The following is a 24,570-nucleotide window of genomic DNA, read 5'->3' as shown; positions in this document are numbered from 1 at the left end:
CCTCCCCATAGCCCGGCTTATGTCGGGATTGGGTACCTTGTTGTTGTTGTAAATCTTATATAACACAAACAAAAATTATATACGATCAAAGTTGAAAGCAAAAGACTCAAAAAGTCAAATGTGGACATTTAATATGGGACGGAGGGTATTAGTCATCGATTATATATTGCTTGAAAGACTTTTAATTTTAACTCTATAGTCTATATATATATATATATATATAATCTAACAATAATATTAAAAGAACACCTTAAATTCAAAAATAAAAAAATATGAACCATTAGATGAAGTTTTCTCATTAACTTTAAGCCATTGATCAAGAAATATGATGTCATCTTTGACTAATCTTTTAGTCAATATCAACTATAGTCCTTCAATATAAATAGTTTTTTTCAACCCCTTAATAAATAAACTAAATTATAGAATTAATTACAGGCTTAAATGCATAAAAAGAAACCCTATTTTCTAAAATTCTTAAAAAGGATGACATATTTATGTTTTAATTATGGGAAATGATATTCGTACCAATTATTTTGATGGATGTACCACAAGTGTGCATTACTGGCTTGTACAATCAGCTATATAATTTGTACATTGTGGTACATCCATCAAAAATGATGGTAAGAATATCATTTCCCTTTAATTATTAAAGGGACTATGTTTTCAATTTGTAAGCAATAAAGATAATTTCATTAGTTTTTAACGTTAAGTATTCGTTAAGTGTCAACGTAGCATTCCACGTCGTTAAAAAAAGTCTACATGACATTTATCGTCGTAATGCACACCTCATTTTTATACACATAGCAATGAAAATCCCATTTCATACCCACACTGATCATCGATTTTTCTTCCACGATTTTTATAGCCATCACCGATTTTATATTTATTTCACTAATAAATGATACCCGATTATTGTGTAAACTGTTTAGATCAACCATTTTCTTTGATGACGTGGGCTTATTTTTATTGATGTGGCAGGTTACGTTAGCACTTAACGAATGCTTAAAGTTAAAAACTAACGATGTTACCTTTATTGCATATAATTTAAAAACATAGTCCCTTTAATAATCAAAACATAAATACGTTACCCTTTTTAAGAATTTTAAAAAAAATAAGTTACAATTTTTATGCATTTAACCCTAAATTATATTATGACATTTTTGGAAAACCCTAATATTTTAACATAAAATTCTTCCAACTTATTCCACTGATGAATTCCAAGGTATATATTTATTTTAAGTTAATGGTTCGACCAAGAAAAATCATATTATTACAATATTAAACAATCAATTAAACATTAAGTTAAGTATATATATTAAAATAAAACTCTTAATCCTAAAAGTAAGGATCACTTATTGAATTTTATCTCCTATTTTATATCATTAGATCAGTTTGATAACATCATTATTGACTAAAAAATTAGTCAATAACACATTTAGTCCTCATATTTTTATATAAATGTCTTATAAAGTCTTTCAAGTTTATTTATTTTAGACTAATAAATGGCTTAAATTAAATAGTACTCTATATTTTTGTTAATCATAATTTTTATAATAATAGTACTTCATAATCTTTAATGTATATAACTTACAAATAAATATATAAATCATTTATATAGTATATTATATTTTCATATATACTTTTATATATTTGTATTTATAATGTGGTGTAAAATGACATGAATATTCGACAAAAAATTTCATTTAGAATTGGTTGATATGTTGAATATGGTAATAAACTTTGATAAAAAAAAAAATCTTTGATATATTTATTATATGTCTATTTGTTTGTTGAGTTAGGATCCTTTAAAGTTATAGTAACTTTTTAGGTAAAGTTAGGATGACCTTGACATTTGGATTTAAATCAAAGGTAAGATTCAAAAATTATTTTAATATTGTCCATTGATTTTAATCAAATGGTCCACACCCATCATCTTCACCTATGAAGTTCATTTTAACTTTAGAAAATTTCAATCATTGTTTGTTAATAATATATATCATTTACATCACTCTTCTTTTTTTTAAAAAATCTTAGATGTATTATTTTTTATTATCAATAATAAAACATTAAAAATATGATATTACAACAAGAAATTTTGGTTACATTTTTTTTTGTTATTAACGATTTTATTTCAACAACAGTACACGTTTTTTTCAAATATCTTTATAATACGAGGGGTCACTACAAGAAAAATGTCAATTAGTGACAACTAAAATTTGGTCATTGATAACATTATTTAGTTACCATTAAAAAAAGTTGTCACTAAATTTGGTCACTAAACAAAATTAGTGGCCAATAAATAACATTTTTTGGTCTCTAAACCAAATTAGTGACGGACCTTTAGTGGTGAAAAATGACCACTTCAAATTTGGCCACTAATTTATCATAATGACCAAATTTTCGTCACTAACAATCAAAGTTTGGTCACTATTGTCGTTAGTTACCAAATTTTCGTCACTAACAATTAAAATTTTGAGTACTCACTTTTTGTCACTAAAAGTCCGTTACTACTTTTCGTTTTCATATATTAAAAGTTTTTTAATGTAAAGAACAATGTACAAATCCCGCATATTACGTGAGTAATAAGCTAATTAAATAACAAAATAAGAGCTAATTTTACTCCATTTTCTAGTAAATATTGTTTAGTTATGATAAAATAAATTAGGGGCTAACAACTATGCTTCTAGCAGCAGCCTACTTTCAAGAGTTTGTGAGGGCATGATTTTGTATTTACACTATTTCCTAATAAATTAATCACCGCCATCACCCAACAATTTATGCACCTTTAAGTAAAATAACTGATCCTGTTCATAAACGATTTTATATCGCCTTCAACAAAACATGGAACATATAATAATTAAGTAAATAGCAAGTACATGTCCAAACTGAATTATATTATTCCCTAAATAAGCGTGTTGCATCTGATCAAGCTCATGGTTGATTAACTTAACCAATTAATTTGTTTTTATTAAAATATAATTAATCTCCGTACAGATTAATTCATTGTAGACGAATCTATATGACTTTAATTTGATCCTTAAAGAGTTATACGATGTACATATATGTATATGTTCAGAGTATTAGCTAGGACATTTTTTAATGACAGATCATGAGAAGTTTAGCAATAAGTAAAAATGTTTTATGAGTTAAACTTCATGTGTAGTGCGATAATGTTTATGATGACATGAAACGATAGATGTTTATTTTTTAAAACCTTTTAATGTTAGGTTAACTCATATTTAACACTTTATAAAATTTATGCAAATGAGTGAATGACATACTAAAATTGATGAAACCTATAAAAGTGTTTATCATTATGAGCATGGTATCCGCGCAATGCGACGGTGGTGGTGGGGAAAGCGATCTAGTGGTGTCGGTGATGGTACTATTGGTGGTGGTGGCGGTGTCAAGTGGTATAGGTTGATGTAATTGTGATATTGAAAATTTTAGAAAATAATGGCTTAAAGTGTTAATTATTAAAATAAAGGTTTAAAGTGTAAATTATAATTAATTAAGGGCACATAAGACTAGAAGGTTCCCACTCATTTATCTTTTTTTACATGAAACGGCACATGGTCAACGTCTCATTATTTACGGTGTGTACAAAGCTTCACCATTATACGGTGAGTTTTTCCTGATGTCGTACCCCAACTAAATGTTAAGAAAAATACTCCGAATCACAGAAACAATATTAAGATCCCTAAACTTGTATATCGGTTTTTGACCAAGAATTCTAACATGGATCAAATTGAAAATCTTTTTCGATGGCCATGACTAAAAGGAAAGGAAGCATAAAATTCCAAATCATCGGTTGGAATTTACTATTACTTACCGAATCAATTATTACTCGTATTAACCACTTTACCTGTTCATCCTATATATGAACAAAATCATCGGTTGGTATTCCTATTACCTACTGAATCAACAATATTACATTATTAAAGCAAAATATATGTATTTGTAGTTACATTATTAACAAATTTACCCTTTTCATTTGATATATATATATGAAGTTATGAACCATTAAAAATGAGCTTATATTTAAATAATTAGAACTCTTAAACTTTTAAAAGCCCTAAAAACACCATACCAAACCGTCCTTCAGAATCTGACATAATTGTCTTAATACTCGAGTATTTTATAATGATCAAAGTTCAATAATGATAGTATGAGAGTGTAGTTGGTGTGGCCATTAACGTATCAGATATATACATAATGTGCCAAAAGGTAAATGAAGTTGCCCTTGGTCGGAGCGGTACAAGTTTATATATGTTGTAAAACCTTACTATAGTGAAACCTCTATAAATTAATAGTGTTGGGACAGAAACTTTTTATTAATTTAACGAGTTATTAATTTATCGAATGTTGATTTTCACTAGTTCTTTAAGTTGGGTCTGGACAAACTATTAATTTTATCGAGTTAATAATTTATCGAGTATTAATTTATAGAGATTTAACTGTAGCTAGAAAAACTGAAAAGATTGTTTCGCTAACCATACAAGAGTTATGTTCTAAAATGTAACGCTCTACTAACTAACATCCTGTCTTCTAATAAATATTTTCAAAGTTTACGGGTAAATGTTTCTAATTCATAGTGATAGTAGATGTTTCCAATTCAAAGTATAAATATTTTAGATGATTATAATTAGTTCTTACATATATTTTTGACAAAAAATTATGTAAGTAACCAAAGTCGGTAGTTAAAGTAAAATCAATTACATATATACTCCAATTAAGCCACATATTTTACTAAAAAGTTTCTTTTTACTTAAAATGATTGTTTAAGTCATATTTTATTAGTAACATTGAGCGTGCTTATGAACAATAATTGTTCATAAGCAATACTAATACAATATCTGCCAACTTAAAAACAACAAAGTAGCTTTGCTTGGTTGGTTTTTCTTTGTCCCTGAGACAGCATTGGTTGTACGTTCGAGTTATACTTCCACTATGTCTTTTAGTTTTTTGTTTTTGTCTTTCAGAGGTTATTGCCTTATGGTTGCACTGCCACGTGCATCTGCTGGGTTGATGTCATATGCCTATTCACCACAATTACGCTACCTGTTTACCTATTTTTTCATCCTTTTATCTCTTTTGATCTTACACTGAATTCTTACACACAAAAAAAAATAAAATATCACCCCAATTATATCTATTATCTCATCTCAAACAGTAATATTAGGTAATTTTTTTATCTTATGAAATTTGATGTTTGTTGATTCGCACAACAACTGAATTCTCACTTGCCATTGATTACTTCTATTTATTAGTTACTAATTTTTTTTTTATCGTTTTCTTTTGTTTGTTGATTTTGTTATTAGTGTTTTTTGATTTTCAAATTATTGAGTATATAACATGTATTTGAAGCTGTCAAATTTAAATCATATAAGATTGATAATAGTGGTATTTAAATATGTACTATCTGTTGGTCTATTTTTGGATTCTTGAAAGGGATTGTATTAAAAATTTAGTCTACTTATTTTTAAGGTTTTACTTTGAAACTCGGAGGCTAACTGATGAAAACCTTTATTCAAACACATGGGAAGACAATTAGATGTAGTTTCAATGTTTGAAAATAAACAGCGGTTTGCCTTTCCCATTAAATAGTAGGTCTTTTATTTGGGTTTACTATCAACAGAAATATAAGTAACCTGCTTGGTTTCATTATGTTTTAGTTCCCTTCTTTTTGGTAAAAATTGTTGATATGCTAATTCTATTGATGAAATAGGTCGCCTTTCTGCTAATAGTTTCTTCCGTTACTACAAATACGTCTTTGCGTATCTCTCTGTAAGTCATAGCTTCAACTTTTAAATTAGAAATGCATATTATTTCTCTACATATTATTGTTCATATTTGTTGTTCCTCTATCTATCATTCATGCTAAAATGCTTTATTACAGTACTCACTGTCTTTATTAAAGCTTTCGGATTTTATTATGTGTTTAAGTAGTTGAATATTTGAAGAAGTTATTAGCTTTTGTTTCTATTAGAGATACACATATTGTTGTTTCATTTATAGTTATGCAACTAGCGCCAATGTATAACAAAAAAGGGTCCCGTCAATCTTTGGAACAAAGTAATCTGTCATCTACTTCTACAAATACGGCTTATACTGGTCAGCAGTCGCATCGTCAGGCATGTCGACGCGTGGCTATGGTGAATAAAAATTCCCACCTTCAAGCATTTACTCACCAAACTTTGCCAGCGAATGGAGGTAACAACTTCGATTTCTAGCCAGAATCCAATCAACAGGTTCTTCGTGCTCCTGAATATATGGATATTAGAGACTGTACCTATGTTTGTGAATTCTGTGGTGCTTTATTCTGGTTTGATGAGCGTGTGATGTCCGTACCATTAGGGCAACGACCTAGATATACGACATGTTGCAAGCACGGAGCTGTCATCATTGATTTCCCAGTCGACCCACCAGATACATTGCGCCGACTTTTCCAAGAAACACATTTTATGAACAACATCCGTGCATACAATTCAATGTTTTCAATGACATCATTTGGTGCTAAAGTTGATGATTCAGTCAACCAAGGCACTGGACCTTATGTCTTCAAAATTACAGGCCAGATCTCTCATTGGCTTGGTTCTATTTGTCCGCCTCCTGGTGAACGTAGATTCTTGCAAATGTATATCTTTGATTCTGAGAGCGAGGTTGCAAACCGTCTTAGTTGTTTTTCTAATACCTCACGCCAGCCACTCCACCCTGATGTTGTTTCCACTTTGGCTTCCACATTGAATTTATCTAACGAATACGTTCGTTTGTTTAAAAGTGCTAAAGATTATTGTTCCATGCCAGATATCCTTGATTTTGTTATCAGACTACGTGACTGTCACAGGCTTAAGAACTATGGTCTTCCAGAGGCTGGAACTTTAGGTGCAATAGTTTGTGACGATGGTTCCGCATCAGAAGAGTTTGACATCGTTGTGCGTACCAAGGACGATACACCTCAGCGAGTTAGTAAACTACATCCGGCGTATATGCCTTTACAGTACCCACTTCTGTTTCTACACGGTGAACGTGGCTGGTCACCTGCACTCCGTTTAGCTGCTACCTCAGATAGCTCTAATCGCACCTTAACGATGAACATGTTTTACAAATTCCAAATCCATGAAAGGTCAGAGCGATATACACATTTGTTGCATGCTGGTAGGTTGTTTCAGCAATACTTGGTTGATTGCTATGTTTCTATAGAGCACAATAGATTGGAATATATTCGTTACAACCAAAACGACCTCCGTTCTGAATTTCTGGAAGGATTATATGATGCTTTGTCTGCTGGGGAGGTTGAAGGCCGCCATGTCAGAAAACGCGTTATTCTTCCTGCATCTTTTACTGGTGGTCCTCGGTATATGTATCAACATTACCAAGACGCGTTGGCCATTTGTAGAGTTCATAATAATCCACAATATTTTATTACATTTACATGTAATGTTAAATGGCCCGAGATTGCCCGTGAACTCTTAAAAACAGGTGCACAACCTCAATATAGGCCGGATATTATTGTTCGCGTCTTCCAGTTAAAAGTGGAGTCTTTCATAAAATATATAAAAGACTCGCAACTATTTGGAGCTGTTACAGCAGGTTCTTATGCTCTTAACCATTTCATTTTCTTATATTATTGTCGTTGCACTATTATATCTCCATTGCTTAAATTAAAATTGTTTTGTGCAGAGGTTTACACTATAGAATTCCAAAAACGAGGACTCCCACATTGTCACATACTTCTGTGGGTGTCATCAGATCATACGATTCAAGAGGCAACATCTTTAGATAATTATATCTCCGCAGAGTTACCTGATAAGGTTGCAGATCCGATTCTCTATAGAATTGTAACAGAGAGTATGTTGCATGGACCTTGCGGTCTAGCTAAATTAAATGTTGGATGTATGTTTGAAGGTCGTTGTTCAAAGTGTTTTCCAAAACCTTATGAAGATGTTACAAGATTCGATTCTTATGGTTATGTTCATTACAAAAGACGACACACTGATGAGCATTTTATGAAAGGCGGTGTTCCCCTCGACAACGGTTTTGTTGTTCCTTACAATAGCGATCTCTGTAGACATTTCGACGCACACATTAACGTGGAGTATTGTGGGTGGAGTATGCTAATTAAATATTTGTTCAAGTATATCTCCAAAGGCGTCGATCGTATAAAGTTCCAAGTTAGTAAGCAGACAGCCTCTAAATCCTCAGAAAATTCTGAACAATCTTCCACAGTTGTCAACGAAATCGATAATTTTGTTGATGGCCGTTTCATTTGTCCTCATGAAGCAGCATGGCGCATTCTCAACTTCCCTATACATCATAGAAACCCAGCAGTTCAAATACTTGCTGTACACCTCGAGAGAAAGCAAAATGTAACTTTTAGAGCTTTGCAAAAGCTTTCTACCGTTGTCAGCAATCGAGCTATCACACGCACTACATTAACCGAATGGCTAGCAAATAACCGACGTGAACTGGCTTGCAATACTCCAGCTGAACAAAGCGGCTTGCATTTAAAGTACACAGAATACCCATCTGAATACACTTGGCATGCAAACAGCAAAAGTTGGATACGCAGGGCCAGACGTAGACCTTCTGCCGTTAGCAAGTTGGTGTATGTTCACCCAACTTGTGGTGAGCTCTTTTACTTGAGGTTACTTTTAACTCACCAAGTTGGATGCACTTCATTTGAAGATATACGGACTGTCTCGGGCGTCACATATACCACCTACCGTTTAGCCTGTGAAAAACTCGGCCTTATCGGAGATGACCAAGAATGGTCACAAACACTTTCAGAGGCATCTCATTGGGCAACTTCTTCTGAACTCAGATCTTTGTTCATACATATGTTGGTATTTTGTGAAATCTCGAACCCTCTAGCTCTATGGGCAGCGCATTGGCAAAAGATGGGAGACGACATTACTTATCAGCTATCTCATATTCCATCTTCATCTGCTTCTACAAGTACAAGCTCTGATATACATGAGTACATTTTGTATGAGTTGGAAGTATTGCTAAAGTCTAGGCCTCAACCACAATCTCTATCTGACTTTGGACTACCTCTACCAAACGAGTCAATACTTGCAGTTCTGACGAATCGTCTTCTTCTAGAAGAGAAAACATATGACAGAGACGCGCTGACTATTGAACACACAACTCTTTACTCTGCACTTAATTCAAAACAGTTGCACATCTACAACCATGTTTTGGCCAACCTTGATGGATCTTTACAGGTACTTCTATTTATATATGGGCACGGTGGCACGGGCAAAACATTCCTTTGGAGAACAATTATTTCTGCTCTAAGATCTAGAAGAAAAGTCGTGTTAGCCGTAGCGGCTTCTGGAATTGCAGCGTTGCTGCTACCAGGAGGCAGAACAGCACACTCAAGATTCAAAATACCTCTAGATCTAACCGAGCAATCCACCTGCCATATAAAAAAAACACTCAACTTTCAAAGCTTCTATTTGAAACTTATCTGATCATTTGGGACGAGGCACCAATGAATGATCGTCGATGTTTTGAATCGCTGGATAAAGCTCTCAGAGATATTACAAATAACAGTAAAATACCTTTTGGTGGAAAATCAATCTTGCTAGGGGGCGATTACCAGGTCTTATCTATGGAGGTTTTTCAAAGTATTTACGCTCACCCAAAACATGCGCCTTTCTAATTCTGTTGAAGACACGTCATGGTTTTCCGAATGGTTGCTTAATATTGGTGATGGAAAAATTGTCAAATTGCAAGAACAGTGTTCTGATGCAAAAATTGTCACTATCCCTGATCGACTTGCCATCCAACCTTCTAAGTCAGCGCTATCTGAACTAATAGACTTTGTATATTCCAAAGAAATACTTCAGTCCCCAACCGCTATTGACATATCCAACCGAGCCATCATTTGTCTAAGAAATGATACAGTTGATGAAATCAATGAACTGATATTGAATAAATCTCCTGGTACACTCTGAACATATCTCAGCACCGACTCTATGATTCCGCACTCAAAAAACAACAGTGTTACAGATCTTATGTATCCAGTAGATTACCTTAACTTGCTGAAGTTCCCAGGAATACCACACCATTCTCTCATGCTGAAAAAAAAAAACACTCCTGTGATGCTGTTGCGCAACATTGATCAGAAAAACGGTTTGTGTAATGGTACTAGATTGTTAATATCACAATTATTACCTACCGTAATAGAAGCCCATATAATCACTGGAACTTATATTAATCGTAGAGTGTATATACCTAGAATAACATTTGTCTACAATAGCAAAGAATTACCTTTTGTCTTTAAACGACGACAGTTTCCATTAAGACCTTGCTATGCGATGACCATTAATAAGAGTCAGGGCCAATCGTTGACCAGAATAGGAATTTATTTACGTCAACCAGTGTTCGGACATGGCCAACTATATGTTGCACTCTCTAGAATGATGTCACACAAAGGTCTAAAAGTGTTAATAGAACATGAACAATATGAAAAACCAAACACAACTTTAAACATAGTATATTCTGATTATCTGTATGACATTGAAAGTAAACAGGTAGATAAACTTATTTGCTACGTTTATATTCTGATTATGTGCATGGCATTTAGAAAGAACATACAACCTTATGTGTTAGTCACTTTATTTTGTACATCTATTCGCATGTGTAATTATTATTATGTTACATATTCCATAAGAAGGTAAAAATGTCGTACTCATGTGCTATTCACTGCCACTTTTTTTTACCTATCTCATGTCAATGATTTCATAATGTCATTAGCAACTATCTTACAATGGAAGATGAAAGCTTGGCATCACTCAAATCTGGGATCATGGCTAGGGCTGTATGCGTCAGAGCCTTAAGAAAATGGAATCCACGTTTCCACACAAACGTCACTAGCTATGTCTTTGTCGACAGATCTGTAAGCATCATCCCCAATAAAACGTATATCATGTTTCAAAAAAAGCTATCTTATACTTCCGTTCAACCCGTTTTGTAAATATGATATATGCTAACTATTCTCGATACATATTCAGGGAGCTGGAATACAAGCAATAGCATGGGGCAACAAAGATCAAAAACATGTCGAATCACTTATCGAAGTAGGCAACTGCTATGAGATTGATAGGTACGCATGTGCAAAGCCAGTCAAATACATCAATGCCTTACCACATGAAACAAACATGAGAATTGGGTTTACAACATTGATAACTCCGTTAGAAGACCTTCCGGAGATACCACACCACTATTTCAACTTTGGCACCTATCAAAAACTCAGAGACATCTGCGATAGTGAAGATGAAATAACAGGTGAAAAATTACACATATTAATCTATTTACTATTTTCAGTTTATCAATTTACACTACCGTTTCCAACAACTATCAAAACATATCATAATAAACTCTATTAAACATGAAACAGATTATTACGGAAGACTACAAGGAATTATAGAAGACAAAACTAAAAGGGACGGGAGCCCTTTCGTTACTTTCAATATCATAGATATCAGGTACCAACACAATGAAAGTCACTCTATATTTCACGTTACATACACTAAAACTGTCACCAATGCAGTGATGAGCCAATTCAAGTTACACTCTGGAACGAAATTGCGACAACTAAAAACAGGTTTGACAGAAAATCTATAGAAAAGGCAACAGGACCAGTGATCATAGCAGTTACTTCAATGAAAGTCAGCAGCTACTCAAGTAAGCTACCACAAATAATATAAACAATAAACAACAAAAAATAAATTATAGTACCAACATATTTGTACATACTAACTAGGAATTTTTAACTTAATGCAGGAAGGTCGGCGCTACAATCAACAGGCAACACGTTCGTGTTTCTCAACCCCCAAACTCCCGAGACCGAGCACTTTCTGAACAGGTGAAATCCATCACTCTCATTTACATAAGTTCTGACACATCAACTTTGTCACAAAAAGTTATTCTGTAAAGTATTTTTCTTTTTAATCATCCAAGTTGACAAAACTTATACTTTTTGCTATATCGGATCATACAAAACATTCATACTCAACTAAAGCTAGCGTATCAATGACACTTGGGCTGATCTTCTTCATCTTTCAATTTCATTAAATGCTTTACCTCTTCATCATTAGTTGTAGCAGTAACATTTTTTCTCGAAATAGATTACACCGTGACGATTTTGAAGGCATTAGGCAGGAGCAACAAACAACTACTATATCTAAAATACTAGGAAAGCCGCCATCAGATCTACAAGTAACCAAAAATTTATTTTGTTTCACAATATGAATGTAAACTTACAATAAAAAAATTTCTTCTCACTAAATATTAACTCATAACATTCAGGGCATTACATTCCTATGCAAACCCAAAGTTCAGCAGATCACATCTACTGTAGAATGGTTTCGATCTGTTTGTCCAACATGTTCCATGAAATTTTCAACTATGGGGAAAATTGGTTGTGCACAACAGACGGCGTATACGAAAGACCTATATACATGTAAGAGATATTTTTATAAAGTATATTCTCTATGTTGCCAACATGAACAAACAAAACCTAACCAATATCCTCGCAGGTATCAACTCTCTGCAATACTTGAGGACAACACTGGAGAAATTCACGCGAACATCAACGAAAGCCCAGCAACCGCAATTATTGGAATTGACTGCCCAGCTAAGAATAGACTCAGCATGCAGGCCTGACTATGCAATACCAACAAAGATTAGGTCGATAAAAGGAAGATCAATGACTTTTCACATTCAAGCATATCGAGAGGCAAGATCTGGAAAGCTAAAAGCTACCGTCCACAATGTAACTAACATGGAAAACGCTCCAAATCGAACACCCACACCTACAACTTCATCAACAAAGCTCACTCCTGCTCCCGCAACACCTGAAACACGCAAAATAAGCTCGATAGCAAGCAAAAGATTAGATTTTGAATCAGAAGGTAAACAACCTATCACACTTTATATAGTTGTAGACAAACATTCTTACAACAATCCATACGCTGCTTTGCAGGTGCCACTACCGGAAACTCAAAAAGATCGAAACGAAGTCAATAAAGCATCAAACACGAAGACCAGACGTAACAGCCAACAAAAGCAGCAACTTTTGAACCCTTTTTTGTGTAAAATCCATGCTAAACCATATAAATATGTCATGGAAAACTACTACATGTTTTGTAACTAAACGCCTAACGACTGATGTATATGACTACTATAAGTAAAATCCATGCCAAACCATGTAGATATGTCATGGAAAACTACTACATGTTTTGTAACTGAATGCCTGACAGCTAATGTATATTACTACCTTATGGCTAATGTATTTAACTACTTCTCTCTTACCTTTGTAATATACCGTCTCAGTTAATATCAGTGTTATTTGATATAATTTATCTACTTGCATCTATCATTTTACCAAAAATTTTGTAACTTGTAAACAACCGCCGCCCAAAAGGGCGGTCAAATCTCCTAGTTAATCCTACAAGTGAGGCCAACAACCTCATTGGTTTCGTAAACTTTTGACATTTGACCCACCTCTTTGATTAATTTGTCGTTGTAAAAGGTTATGTTAATTGACGAAATTGTAAAATCCATTCGACTGGTTAACACGTTAGTTTTTCTACAGACGTTACTATAACCATTTCTTTTTCAAGTTTAACTTTAGTTATATCTATATTCTATCTAGCACCAATTCACCATAAATTATACATTTTGTATATTCATTTTTTATTCATATATTTTTACTACGAGTATTATATACTCGTATATTCACTAGTTCGCGACAAACAAAAATGTATTGTGAGGCAAGGTACAAGTGATATACGGAGGACCCCGCAACACTAATTTTGGAATCTCAAAACCTGCCCGTAATATACTGACACCTGCCCGTTGTCAGTCGTTTACTCATCGCACCTGCCCGTTTTATTTCCCACCTTCCTTCAATATCTTTACCCCTCTCTCTACTTAAATACAACGCAGCCATTCAACTCCACTTTCCCCATTCCCACCATCCCCCTTTTTCCGGTGGCTGTTTCCGGCGACTCTCCGCCGTAAACCATCATCATAATGGGCCAAAATCTTAGCTGCAAGATACATGATGAACATGGTTTATTTTCTGCAGTACAGTATGGTGATATACAAACTGTGAAAACAGTTTTAGAAAGTAACCCAAATCTTGTTAAGAAAGTTACTGTTTATGATCGCCATTCTGCTTTACATATTGCTGCTGCTAATGGCCAGATCGAGGTTGGTTTTTCAAGATTTTCTCCATTTCCTGATATTATAGATATATGTATATGTATGTATATATGTTAAAGTTTGTTGCTTTACTGTAAAAATATTTGATTTTTAATCAATTTGATTTATGGGTGTTTTTTATTTTGTTTTTTAGTGTGATATGTGAAATGGGATTTCAATCTTTTTGTGAAATATTGATTTTTTTATGTTCAATTTTGGTGTTTTACTGTATGAGGATTTGATCTTTGATCATTTTGATTAACGGGTGATTTTTTATATTGGTTTTTTGTGTGATATATGAATAGAAATTTTAGTTTTTGTTCATATTGTTATGTTTGTATCCAAATACATGATGTTTTTGTGATAAAGTTTGGTGCTTTAATAAAAAAAAAAGTTATGATTTTTGGGTGATTTGATTGATGGGTGTTGATCATTTTGCAGATTGTTTCTATGCTTTTGGAGAATGGATCAGTGAATCTTGATTCTGTAAATAGGCACAAACAGGTGTGTGTTTTTAATTTCTGTGTTGTATAGGATTGATTGATTTGAAGTTACTGGAATTTTTTTTCTATTTTTGAATACTTATTTATTGATTTGATTAAATGGTATTTTAGACTCCATTGATGTTGGCTGCAATGCATGGGAAGCTATCTTGTGTTGAAAAGTTAATTCAAGCTGGTGCAAATGTATGTTAGATTCTTTCATTTCAATACAAGTTATTTAAGATTGTTAAAATAGGATCTTGTTAGAATATGCAAAGGAGAAATGAGTGATAATGTTTTCCAAATATGACAGATATTGATGTTTGATTCACTAAATGCAAGAACATGCTTGCACTATGCTGCTTATTATGGTCATTCTGAGTGTCTCCAAACCATTCTTTCCTCTGCCCGGACCTCACATGTTGCGGTGTCATGGTGGGTTGCCTTTAGATTCATTATTTATTAGCAAATCCATTCTTTTTTTTAATACTTGATACGACTTTTTTTAGAAATTAAATCTTTAAAAAATGTATAAATTGAATTGGGAATATTGATTTTCAGGGGGTTTTCAAGATTTGTCAATATAAGAGATGGTAAAGGGGCGACACCATTGCACCTAGCTGCCAGACAAAGACGGCCCGAATGTGTTCATATACTTCTTGACAATGGAGCTCTTGTATGTGCTTCCACTGGTGGACACGGGTAATAATTACTTCAAGAAATTTCTGTATAAATTTTTTTCTATTTGTATCTGCTAATCGATATCATTTTCCAGTCTTGCTGGTAGTACTCCACTTCATTTGGCTGCAAGAGGAGGTTCAATGGACTGCATTCGAGAATTACTAGCTTGGGGTGCAGATCGATATCTTAGAGACGCATCTGGGTAATCTTTTTTGTTTCATATATACACTATTCAGTTATTCAATCTTATGTTTGTGTCTATCACTATATCCTGGTCGAAAGTCCTGCAATTGATACTGATTTTTATACTAATAACAGGAGAATCCCGTATATGGTTGCATTGAAACACAATTATGGGGCTTGTGCAGCGTTACTAAACCCTTCATCTGCTGCACCATTAGTGTGGCCATCACCATTGAAATTCATTAGTGAGCTTAATCAAGATGCGAAGGCTTTGTTAGAGCAAGCTCTAATGGAGGTTAACAAGGAAAGAGAGAGAAACATTTTGAAGGGTTCCGGCTTCTCGGTGTCATCTCCAGCCCATTCTGATACCACGGGCATGGATGATAACATCTCAGAGGTAATTCAGTTGAACTTTTTCATTTAAACTTTAGAGGTTGTCTAGTTTTGTGTTTGATTGTGATTATATGATTATTGTGAAAGATTTGCTATTACAAATTTTGATGCTTGGTTGAACGAAATGTGATATCGGTTTAAGATCACCTATTTACCCTTTCTTTCAGCCTACTGTAACAAGCCTCAACTCTTATTTTACAGTCTCTTCTTATTTTTACAATCCCTTATAAAAATTAACATATGCCAATTGCCCATCTGTCAATGTATTGCTTGTTATACTAAGCAAGTGCCTTTGGTCTAGGGGTATTTGGGGTGACCTTTTAAGTCTCACTCGAGACGGTTAGTATAATCACTTTCAAAATGCACGTTTCAAACCCTCCAAAAAGTCAATAATAAGAGACAGTAAACAAATACATAAAGACATAAGGGAATGGAAAGTTGTATTGAAATATAAAGGCTTTTGGATTGTTATAAGTTGAAATGGTCATAGTTGATGACTTTTGACTTTTGATCGGTAGATATTTTTGTTGACTTTACACATCTGTTTACATTTGGTTTAACTTAGTTTAATGAAGAACTTTTTTATTCCATAACTAACTTTTAAAAAAAATTCTTATTGCAGGCCAGTGATTCACACTTATGTTGCATATGCTTTGACCAGCTATGCGCGATTGAGGTTCAAGATTGCGGTCACCAAATGTGTGCTCAATGTACACTCTCATTATGCTGCCATAACAAGCCAAGCCCGACCACAGCAATTCAACCCATACCCATCTGCCCGTTTTGCAGAAGCAGTATAGCACGACTAACTGTCATAAAAGTCAAGGTCAGTTCTGCTGACCAAGAACTCGACCTTTACTCCTCTCCTAAGCTACGTAAATCAAGAAAGTCACAAAACTTGAGCGAGGGAAGTAGCAGCTTCAGGGGGTTATCGGCTGTACCCTCATTTGGGAAAATGGTGGGCCGTTCGGGTCGGGTCTCTGTTGACAATGAATGTGACAAATCATGAAAAAAGAACGGGGTCAAGATTGGTCCGGGCCCGATTGGGCATCATGTATAGAAAGATCAAAGCTTCAAAAATGTGTTGATTGGGCAGTAAGCAAAAGGATATGGTGAGTAGTATTGTTTGTTGTGTTTTTACTTCAACTTGAAGAAGTAAAAGGTTCCATTGGGGGGCCTTTGTTTAGTTACTTGTTAAAAGAGTATTCTTTTTTACTTTTTAGTTTTGTTACTTGAGGCTAGAAAAATTCAAATTCATCTATGTAATGCTTCAGTAAAAAACAAAGGTGAGTGGTAAATTGAACCCCACCTTTTTATTCAATTTCCATGGTTATGGAGTGTGATAGTATGTGATACTGTAATAAAGTAATTTTGCTGTTAGAATATTTTAGTGTAGATGTTTATTTGCAAATGGTTTTTTGACAATTGTTATCTAGAAGTTGTATAACAAACTACAATATAATATAACAATGAATCAATGATGGTCGACATATAATGAAATATTAAAATAGAAAACAAACATCAAATAAAATAAGTTGTGATAAGCTAAACATCATCAGCATATATATATATATATATACACGTATAATATAGGTTACAAAAAAATTCCAACTCCATTTAAGGTCAAGAGTGTAATGACTCAATTTGGCAATTTAATATTTTAGTGGTTCTAATAAATATCTGAAATAAGATAGATCTATATGTAAGAAGATATATTAACTAATATATTTGATACACCAATAACATCATCTATAATCCATGGATATACAATTGAGACAAGGAGGTATTTTCTGTATGTAAATATCTCATATGATATACTTGATGTTAAAATTGAAAATAGTTTATAGTGAAGACGATACGAGTAAGAAAGGTAAGCATAGTGTGGGGATTATAGATTGAAATACTCTAAAGTTTAAATCAACCTTACTAGTAAAATTGTCATTGAAGTAAAATCAATGATCAAAATTCAAAATGAGTTTTGAATCATAGTTTTAATTTTAATTCAAAGGTTTTAATCCATCCAATTTTTCTCTTAAAGCTAAATGTGAACGAGTCAGATGTGACAAGCTTAATGAAATGGAAACACATGTAAACAAGTCTTGATTCATTTGGGATTGTGATACAAGTGCCATGTCAACAAACATTAAAACATCATCGGTCTTGAACGAGCGTCTATAGAGCGTACCTTTTATTGTTTTATATAATCCAGATATTTAGTTAATAGTAGTTGATGGTGCATGTCACTTGGTTTGTTGAATAATTTGAAGTATAATTAGACTTTTATCCACTAATAATTTTTGTTTTATATTAATAAAAAATTTTGTTTGGCTTTTGAACGAGTATCCAAGTTTTTGTTATATATGTTGGAAAAATAATGATTCGTATTAATAAATATAATGTAAACATGATTAAGATTACTAACCTGAAGATCCTGAGGAACCTGTTAGTTGATTCAGCATTCTTGTCATTAAGATTGGTTCCCAAATTAAGGTGATTATAGATTAGATGGGGAAGAAGATTAGAGAGAAAATACACACACAATTAAGGGGAGAATCGTGATTAGTGATTCATTAGTCACTAATGATGATTAATTATGTTATATTTATATATATAACATTTACACTTAGCCCCCTTGGTGTTTTATGTCATGTGCATTATAAACCTCTTTAATTCTAATCACCTAATGTGAAACCCTATATTATGTCATTAATGGTAAATACGCCCATCGTATATTTACCGACATAAGGATTTCAATTATTTGTCAATTATCATATCGGACTGATATATGATCGGTGAAGGTCACAACTTCGTGGTTCCAACAATATAAACAAAGGAATTGGTACCTCAGGTTGTCCCCTGAACTTGTTTTTCAAGTTTATAAAGTGGAGCATTCAAACTATGTTAAAACAAATAACGAAACTTAATTGTAAGATGATAATAAATCCTTTAGGGTTTCCCTTCTCATTTATATCGATTTATAGAATTACAAATTACATTTGACTATCTTGAATTTATTTAATTCGACTAACTCGAACTTATGGCATATTCTAAACTAATACATAATATATATATATATATATATAGCGGTCTAATATACCCCCCTCCCCCGGCTGTCTAAGGCAGAGGATTCCGAAGACTAAGACTGGACCGAAAATCAACGAATAAAACACGCGGTAGCCCTTTGGTAAAAATGTCTGAGAAGTTATGCCGAGACGGAACATGGAGAACACAAACTTGACCATGTTGAACTTTCTCTCGAACAAAGTGAATATCAATCTCGATATGCTTAGTGCGTTGATGCTGGATCGGATTCTCAGAAAGATAGATGTCACTAACATTATCGATATACACCAAGGAGGCTCGACAAAAAGGATAGCCGAGCTCGAGCAATAAATTGCGAATCCTACATAACTCATAAACAACATTTGCAATGCCCTTATATTCTGCCTCAGCACTAGATAGAGAAATAACTGATTGGCGTTTAGAGGACCAAGAAAGAAGATTGTCCCCTAGAAACACACAATACCCGGATGTAGAACGCCTAGTGTCTGTGCAACCAGCCCAGTCATCATCAGTGTAAGCAACAAGTGTAGACAATAAATTCCTTAGGGTTTTTTCTTCTCATTAATATCAATTTATAGAATTACAAATTACTTTTGACTACCTTGAATTTATTTAATTCGACTAACTCGAACTTATGAAATATTATAAACTAATACATATATAATATATATAACGGTCCAATATTAATAATGATATAATTAGTGTTGTAATGGATGCGGTAATGTTCTGATGGGACGGTTTTCTTTTTTCCAAAGGTTCAGTCGGTATACGACACCAGGGCCACCGTATAATGATGAACCTTGTACGTACCCTAGACAATGATATATTTCTATGGGCCGTTACAAATATTCAGAGGGAAAACCCTATGGTTTGTCAACTCTAAGTATTGAACTCAAGACCTTAGGTAAAACAGAAAGTGCCTCTGACCAGCTAGACTAGACATCATTGACTTGATGTGACGGTTGAATGGATGATGTAACTTCGTTATTCTATTTTGATCAAAAGGTATGGAAGAAATTGAGCTGAAATGCAGTGACGACGCTAGAATTTTTAATGAGGGGGCATAAACTGTTTTTCATTTTAATAACAAGATTAAAAGTTTAATATTAGTTTCTTTTTAAATTTGAGGGTGGCTTCTTTTTTATTTCTGAATGATTCAAGTAAATAATCTATTTAATTTATTTAGCTTGGACTGGTTTGAGTTGGCCGATTGAGTTTGGTCTTCCCTCCCTCCACGATGTTGGATCCGTCACTGATTGAAAAACCAAATAAGTGTACATGTTTAGTGTTTAACAGAATTAGTTTACTTGCTAAAACCAACTTAACTAATCAAACCTAGTAACAAATTGTTTTTTGTTCATTTTAGTAAAGGTTCATTATTTTAAAGCATAAGGGTGAAAAAGAAAAGCAAATGAAAAAGAATTTCACTTCACCGTGCTTACTTCAATAGTATTGTATAAACTTTACAGCATGATGTGCAAATTCTTTGCAATGATTTTACAGTTTTGATTACATGGTATCTACAAGTGTGAGGTTGCTGGTTGGTCATGTGATCACTGTCTGTTGGTTGGTTTCAATAATTTGTTGTACGATCATCATGTATTCATTCCTCTTATGTATGAAGACAAGTGAGATTGGGTCATATTTTTAGGGGACCAAATTGTAATTTTCGTCTGACTTGTGGGGGTGAAATAACAAGACACTGACGTTTTGTGGGGTTTTACCTTTGATTGCCTTTTGACACCCCTCAATTTCCATTGTTTTCAAATGTGACACTAGTCAAGAAATTGTGGTCCTTGGACGTCTCAGTTCATTTTGAAGAAGAAACCCAAGACACGTATGTGTCAACATATGTTAGAAAACTATACGTAGGCACGGTTAGGTAATAGTCATATGTAAGAAATTTGTATCCAATATAAGCAAATGTTGTTTTGAGAATTAATTTAAGAATATGAAAGAAAACAAAATACTACTCGTAATAAGTTTTGATCTTTCATCAAGTAAATTTAAATGTATTAGACGACATATCTTTAATAATAAAATTTATAAAAAGACATGCTCTAATACCATCAAAAGCAGAGCCAGCTAGGTATTATGTTTAGAGGGGCCAAATGTGAAGATCAATCGAGTGAGGGATTTAGGAGATGCCTGATTGCTAAAATCCTTTTCTTTAGTAATGGTCATTATACAAAAACTTGCAATGAAAGATTGAGGAGGCCAAACAGCGGCCAAACCTCCTTGTTGGCTCCGTCAATGAGTACCGCCATCTATTATCCTACAAACAATATATACGATTATATGCACGATATATAGGAAAGTAAAAGAAATTATCCGATTTGGTCAAGTCCAATTTGGTGATCTATATCGCCCACCTGCATAAAAATGAGATTGCTTATTCGTTCCATGAAAATGTTGCAAGATCGAAAACTCGAGCTACAAACACTTATGATTTTATGACCATGGAGCCCTTATACACCGATAAATTGTACTATTGTTTTACAATTTATTTATTTTTTGAACATTGTATATTACATGTTCTAGATCGTGCATCTGTATGTGATGAAAGTTAATTCAAGATAGTGAAGGTATAATTTAATAGATAACGGACACCTCTTTTAATACTATTGTCCTTATATGTCAAATTGTGGATATCAATAACTTGCTAGGGTCGTTATTATGTCAATACAACTTCAAAAGACGGTTATGATGAATTTAGACTTTGCGGAGGTATACATTTTCTTTCGCATATAAAGTTGAGGATATTAAATGAATATAGACGATTTTGCTTCTACATAGCTAGGGTGTCTTTATATGTCTGGACCGTGGATTAACAGTCTTAGACACCTCATACTAAAAGATCGACGTACATTTTCGTTGTGGCAACTTAGAATTGGGCCAAGAGAACTATGTTGATGAAGGCTAGTTAAACCGTGTAGCATCGATCACATCACTATAGTAACGGTATATTTGTCCGAATCAAACATTTTTATAAAAGTTAAATATATAAGAAAGGTTTAAGTTATGAGAAGCAGAGACAATTAGCTTGGTATTTCGTCTGTATCGAATCAAAAGGTCATCCCGGTCCCAAATAGTCTTTAGATCCCAAACCGATCCTGGTACTGTATAGTATATATGAATAATCCTTTTCAATCACGAAATAAGGTAAAATGCGACGCACCACTTGACTTTTTCTACAATCGGCCATTCACCGGCTAAAATGGTGTGAATACTCTAATTAAATGTGCACAATCATCTTTTGTTATGTACAGCCAACACGTACTAAAGCTCGTATGGAGGCAAACGGAATCAAATGTCTGTTGAGATTGGTTCTCGTTCTTCAATTTTTTATTCTCTAATTAATATCAGAATCATAAATTGCTAATCGTTATCGTTTATAAATCAATTGGTCTAGTATCCATGATTCGTCCCTTGCGAAATTGCTAATTTGGATTTAGGTAAAGCATAATTCAGTATAGATATAAAAGTTACATTACAACATTATATGATTTTACCATAGGCTTGGACAAGCACTGGTTAAATTATTATTTTTTATTGCCGACGAGTAAAACTCAGTAATTCGGGATAATATAATAACGAAAGGCCACTCTATTAGCAAACCAAATGCATAAATTGCTAAGTAGCCAAACTCACTATGTCCAGGTCAAAGAAATACCATATCATCATTATTCAATGTCTCAATTCACCCTAAACTTTTACCAAATTTCACCAAACTTCACAAAACTTTTTCAATTTCCACATCATCTTTTTTATTTCATTTAAATCTAATATATAAAAAACACCAACGACATGACATTAGAAACATAACATTTCATTAAAAAATATATAAAAAATACATTTAACACTAAACACAAACACTTCCTAAATACTTTTCTTAAAATTTTTTTTAATCTAAGACTAAAAAACAAAACATTTAACAAGTTCCTAAAAAAATAAAGAACTAAAACTTAAAAGTTACATTGTCATCCGTACTTATTGGTAAGTTTACGTTTTTTTGGCATAGAGATATCGGTGATGTGCTCGAACCTTCATCTTCACCGCATCGAGTTGTGTAGCCCAAAATTTTGCTGCAAATTGATCATTCTCGCGTTTTAGGTCCTAAAATGAATTTGCGTAGGAGCTAATGTCATCGTCACATTGTGGGCCGAGGAAGAGGATGCAGCTTGCTTTTATTTTTGATTTTCTTGATTCAATGGGAGAGGGGTCTTCATTCATGTCGGGAAGAATGTTGTCGTTGCTGGCCAATTCATACTCCCCGACTTCTTTTTTGAAGAAGCGCTAGTCGAACCTCCTATGCCTACAATCTTGAAAACATTATTGCCCGACCCATTTGTCGTGATCCTTCACCACCTTGCATGCCGGCATATTACCATAATCTTTCTTTGTCCGAGTCTTGTAGTGCTTCAGAGCGATTCCATAATGTCCAAGTCGTTACACCTACTAACCTTAGCATGTTTCTACAAAATTGAAGATAAAAGTATATAAAATAACAAAAGTATATACATAAGTATAAATAACATAAGTGTATAAATAAGTATATAGATAGCAAAAGTATATAAATTATACTACTTGGATATACAATCCGTTGAAGAGATCCATGGCGGCGTTCATTGTTTTCTACTTCGCCGTCAAACCATGAATGGTTCACGATGTGGAACCCATAGTATGTGTGTAATGCTCGAGAACCCGCTTCCAATAGTAATCCGCCATTTGCTCATTCTGAAATTTTTACATTCTGAGATTTGAATCCATACTTGTGCCAACTCCACCTCTTGTTTCGGTGGCCAATTTGCATGCTTTTGCTTCCCGTCAAATGCCTTTTTCTACCCGCACATATCAACTTCTTAAACATCCTCATCTTCGTTTCTTGATCCAAATCTACATGAAAGTAAATATAAGTATTAATAATAAACTAATTACGTAGATAAAAAAATAAACATTATTAATAATAAAGTAAGTACATAGATAAAAAAAAAAGTAACATTATTAAAAAAACCAGTTGGTTGTTGTTGAGTTTCGGCTACAAACTCGTCCATAAAGTCATCATCACCATCCTTGAATGGTTGAAACTCGACAGTCCTAGAAAAGCTGCAGAGTTGGGCAATCAATGGCCGAGGAAGGGGATCCATACTATACTCGTAATGTGAAGAAGCGATTATGGAACGTAAGGGGATGGTGGTTGAGATTTGAGAATATTCATTCGGAGGTGGTTGAGAATAGTATTGGTTGGCAAAGGAGGTTTGTTACGGATAGTAGTGTGTACCCCGATTATTTGTTGGGGTGGTGTATTTTCTAACGCTCCTTGGATCCATGGTTTGTATAGTGTTTCTTAATAGTTATGTGGGTATTTATAGTGATAATGGTTTGAAAAAGGGCCAAATTTTTTATTTTTTAAAAAAACAAGGTAACGATCAAATTTTTGACCGTTGTGGGCCCCAACCACAACGGATGAACTCTCTATCACTCTGTGAACTTCCCCGATCTCTCTTTACAGAAGACCCTAACCGAATGGTAGCAGCGATGTTATCGTTGT

General features: G+C 33.7%; 2 protein-coding genes and 1 long non-coding RNA gene across 4 annotated transcripts; 2 read left to right on the top strand and 1 right to left on the bottom strand.

Annotated features, from left to right (window-relative positions):
* The first annotated feature begins 6,035 nt into the window (after positions 1–6,035).
* Positions 6,036–9,476, top strand: LOC122609239. The gene is made up of 2 exons (XM_043782297.1): positions 6,036–6,134; positions 6,252–9,476. Exons 1-2 carry the CDS (start codon positions 6,036–6,038, stop codon positions 9,474–9,476), a joined length of 3,324 nt encoding a protein of 1,107 aa, XP_043638232.1.
* A 4,467-nt stretch (positions 9,477–13,943) lies between these two features.
* Positions 13,944–17,341, top strand: LOC122607441 (putative E3 ubiquitin-protein ligase XBAT31). The gene is made up of 8 exons (XM_043780413.1): positions 13,944–14,226; positions 14,659–14,721; positions 14,832–14,903; positions 15,013–15,134; positions 15,261–15,401; positions 15,475–15,582; positions 15,699–15,960; positions 16,579–17,341. The coding sequence occupies exons 1-8, from the start codon at positions 14,047–14,049 to the stop codon at positions 16,963–16,965; spliced, it is 1,335 nt and encodes a 444-aa protein (XP_043636348.1). The 5' UTR covers positions 13,944–14,046; the 3' UTR covers positions 16,966–17,341.
* Positions 17,342–22,827: 5,486 nt separating this feature from the next.
* LOC122608193 lies at positions 22,828–24,344 on the bottom strand. 2 transcript variants are annotated; one of them, XR_006325184.1, is made up of 3 exons: positions 24,020–24,344; positions 23,607–23,915; positions 22,828–23,494 (listed from the first exon to the last, which is right to left on the bottom strand). It is a non-coding gene; the product is annotated as an uncharacterized LOC122608193 (long non-coding RNA). The 2 variants fall into 2 exon arrangements; XR_006325185.1 differs by having other exon boundaries at positions 24,034–24,344.
* Positions 24,345–24,570: the final 226 nt, after the last annotated feature.

This window comes from Erigeron canadensis, chromosome 7 (genome assembly GCF_010389155.1).
Source record: "Erigeron canadensis isolate Cc75 chromosome 7, C_canadensis_v1, whole genome shotgun sequence".
NCBI lineage: Eukaryota > Viridiplantae > Streptophyta > Magnoliopsida > Asterales > Asteraceae > Erigeron > Erigeron canadensis.
Note: the sequence above shows the minus strand (reverse complement) of the source record. Positions and strands in the feature narration are given on the sequence as shown.

What these genes read in the sequence shown, in the direction of transcription:
- LOC122609239 (XM_043782297.1), top strand. Translation starts at nt 6,036, where the DNA reads ATGTATAACAAAAAAGGGTCCCGTCAATCTTTGGAACAAAGTAATCTG. An exon ending in GTCAGCAGTCGCATCGTCAG is followed by an intron (nt 6,135 to 6,251) that starts GCATGTCGACGC and finishes TCCAATCAACAG; the next exon opens with GTTCTTCGTGCTCCTGAATA.
- LOC122607441 (XM_043780413.1), top strand. Translation starts at nt 14,047, where the DNA reads ATGGGCCAAAATCTTAGCTGCAAGATACATGATGAACATGGTTTATTT. An exon ending in TAATTCAAGCTGGTGCAAAT is followed by an intron (nt 14,904 to 15,012) that starts GTATGTTAGATT and finishes CAAATATGACAG; the next exon opens with ATATTGATGTTTGATTCACT. An exon ending in TCACATGTTGCGGTGTCATG is followed by an intron (nt 15,135 to 15,260) that starts GTGGGTTGCCTT and finishes ATTGATTTTCAG; the next exon opens with GGGGTTTTCAAGATTTGTCA.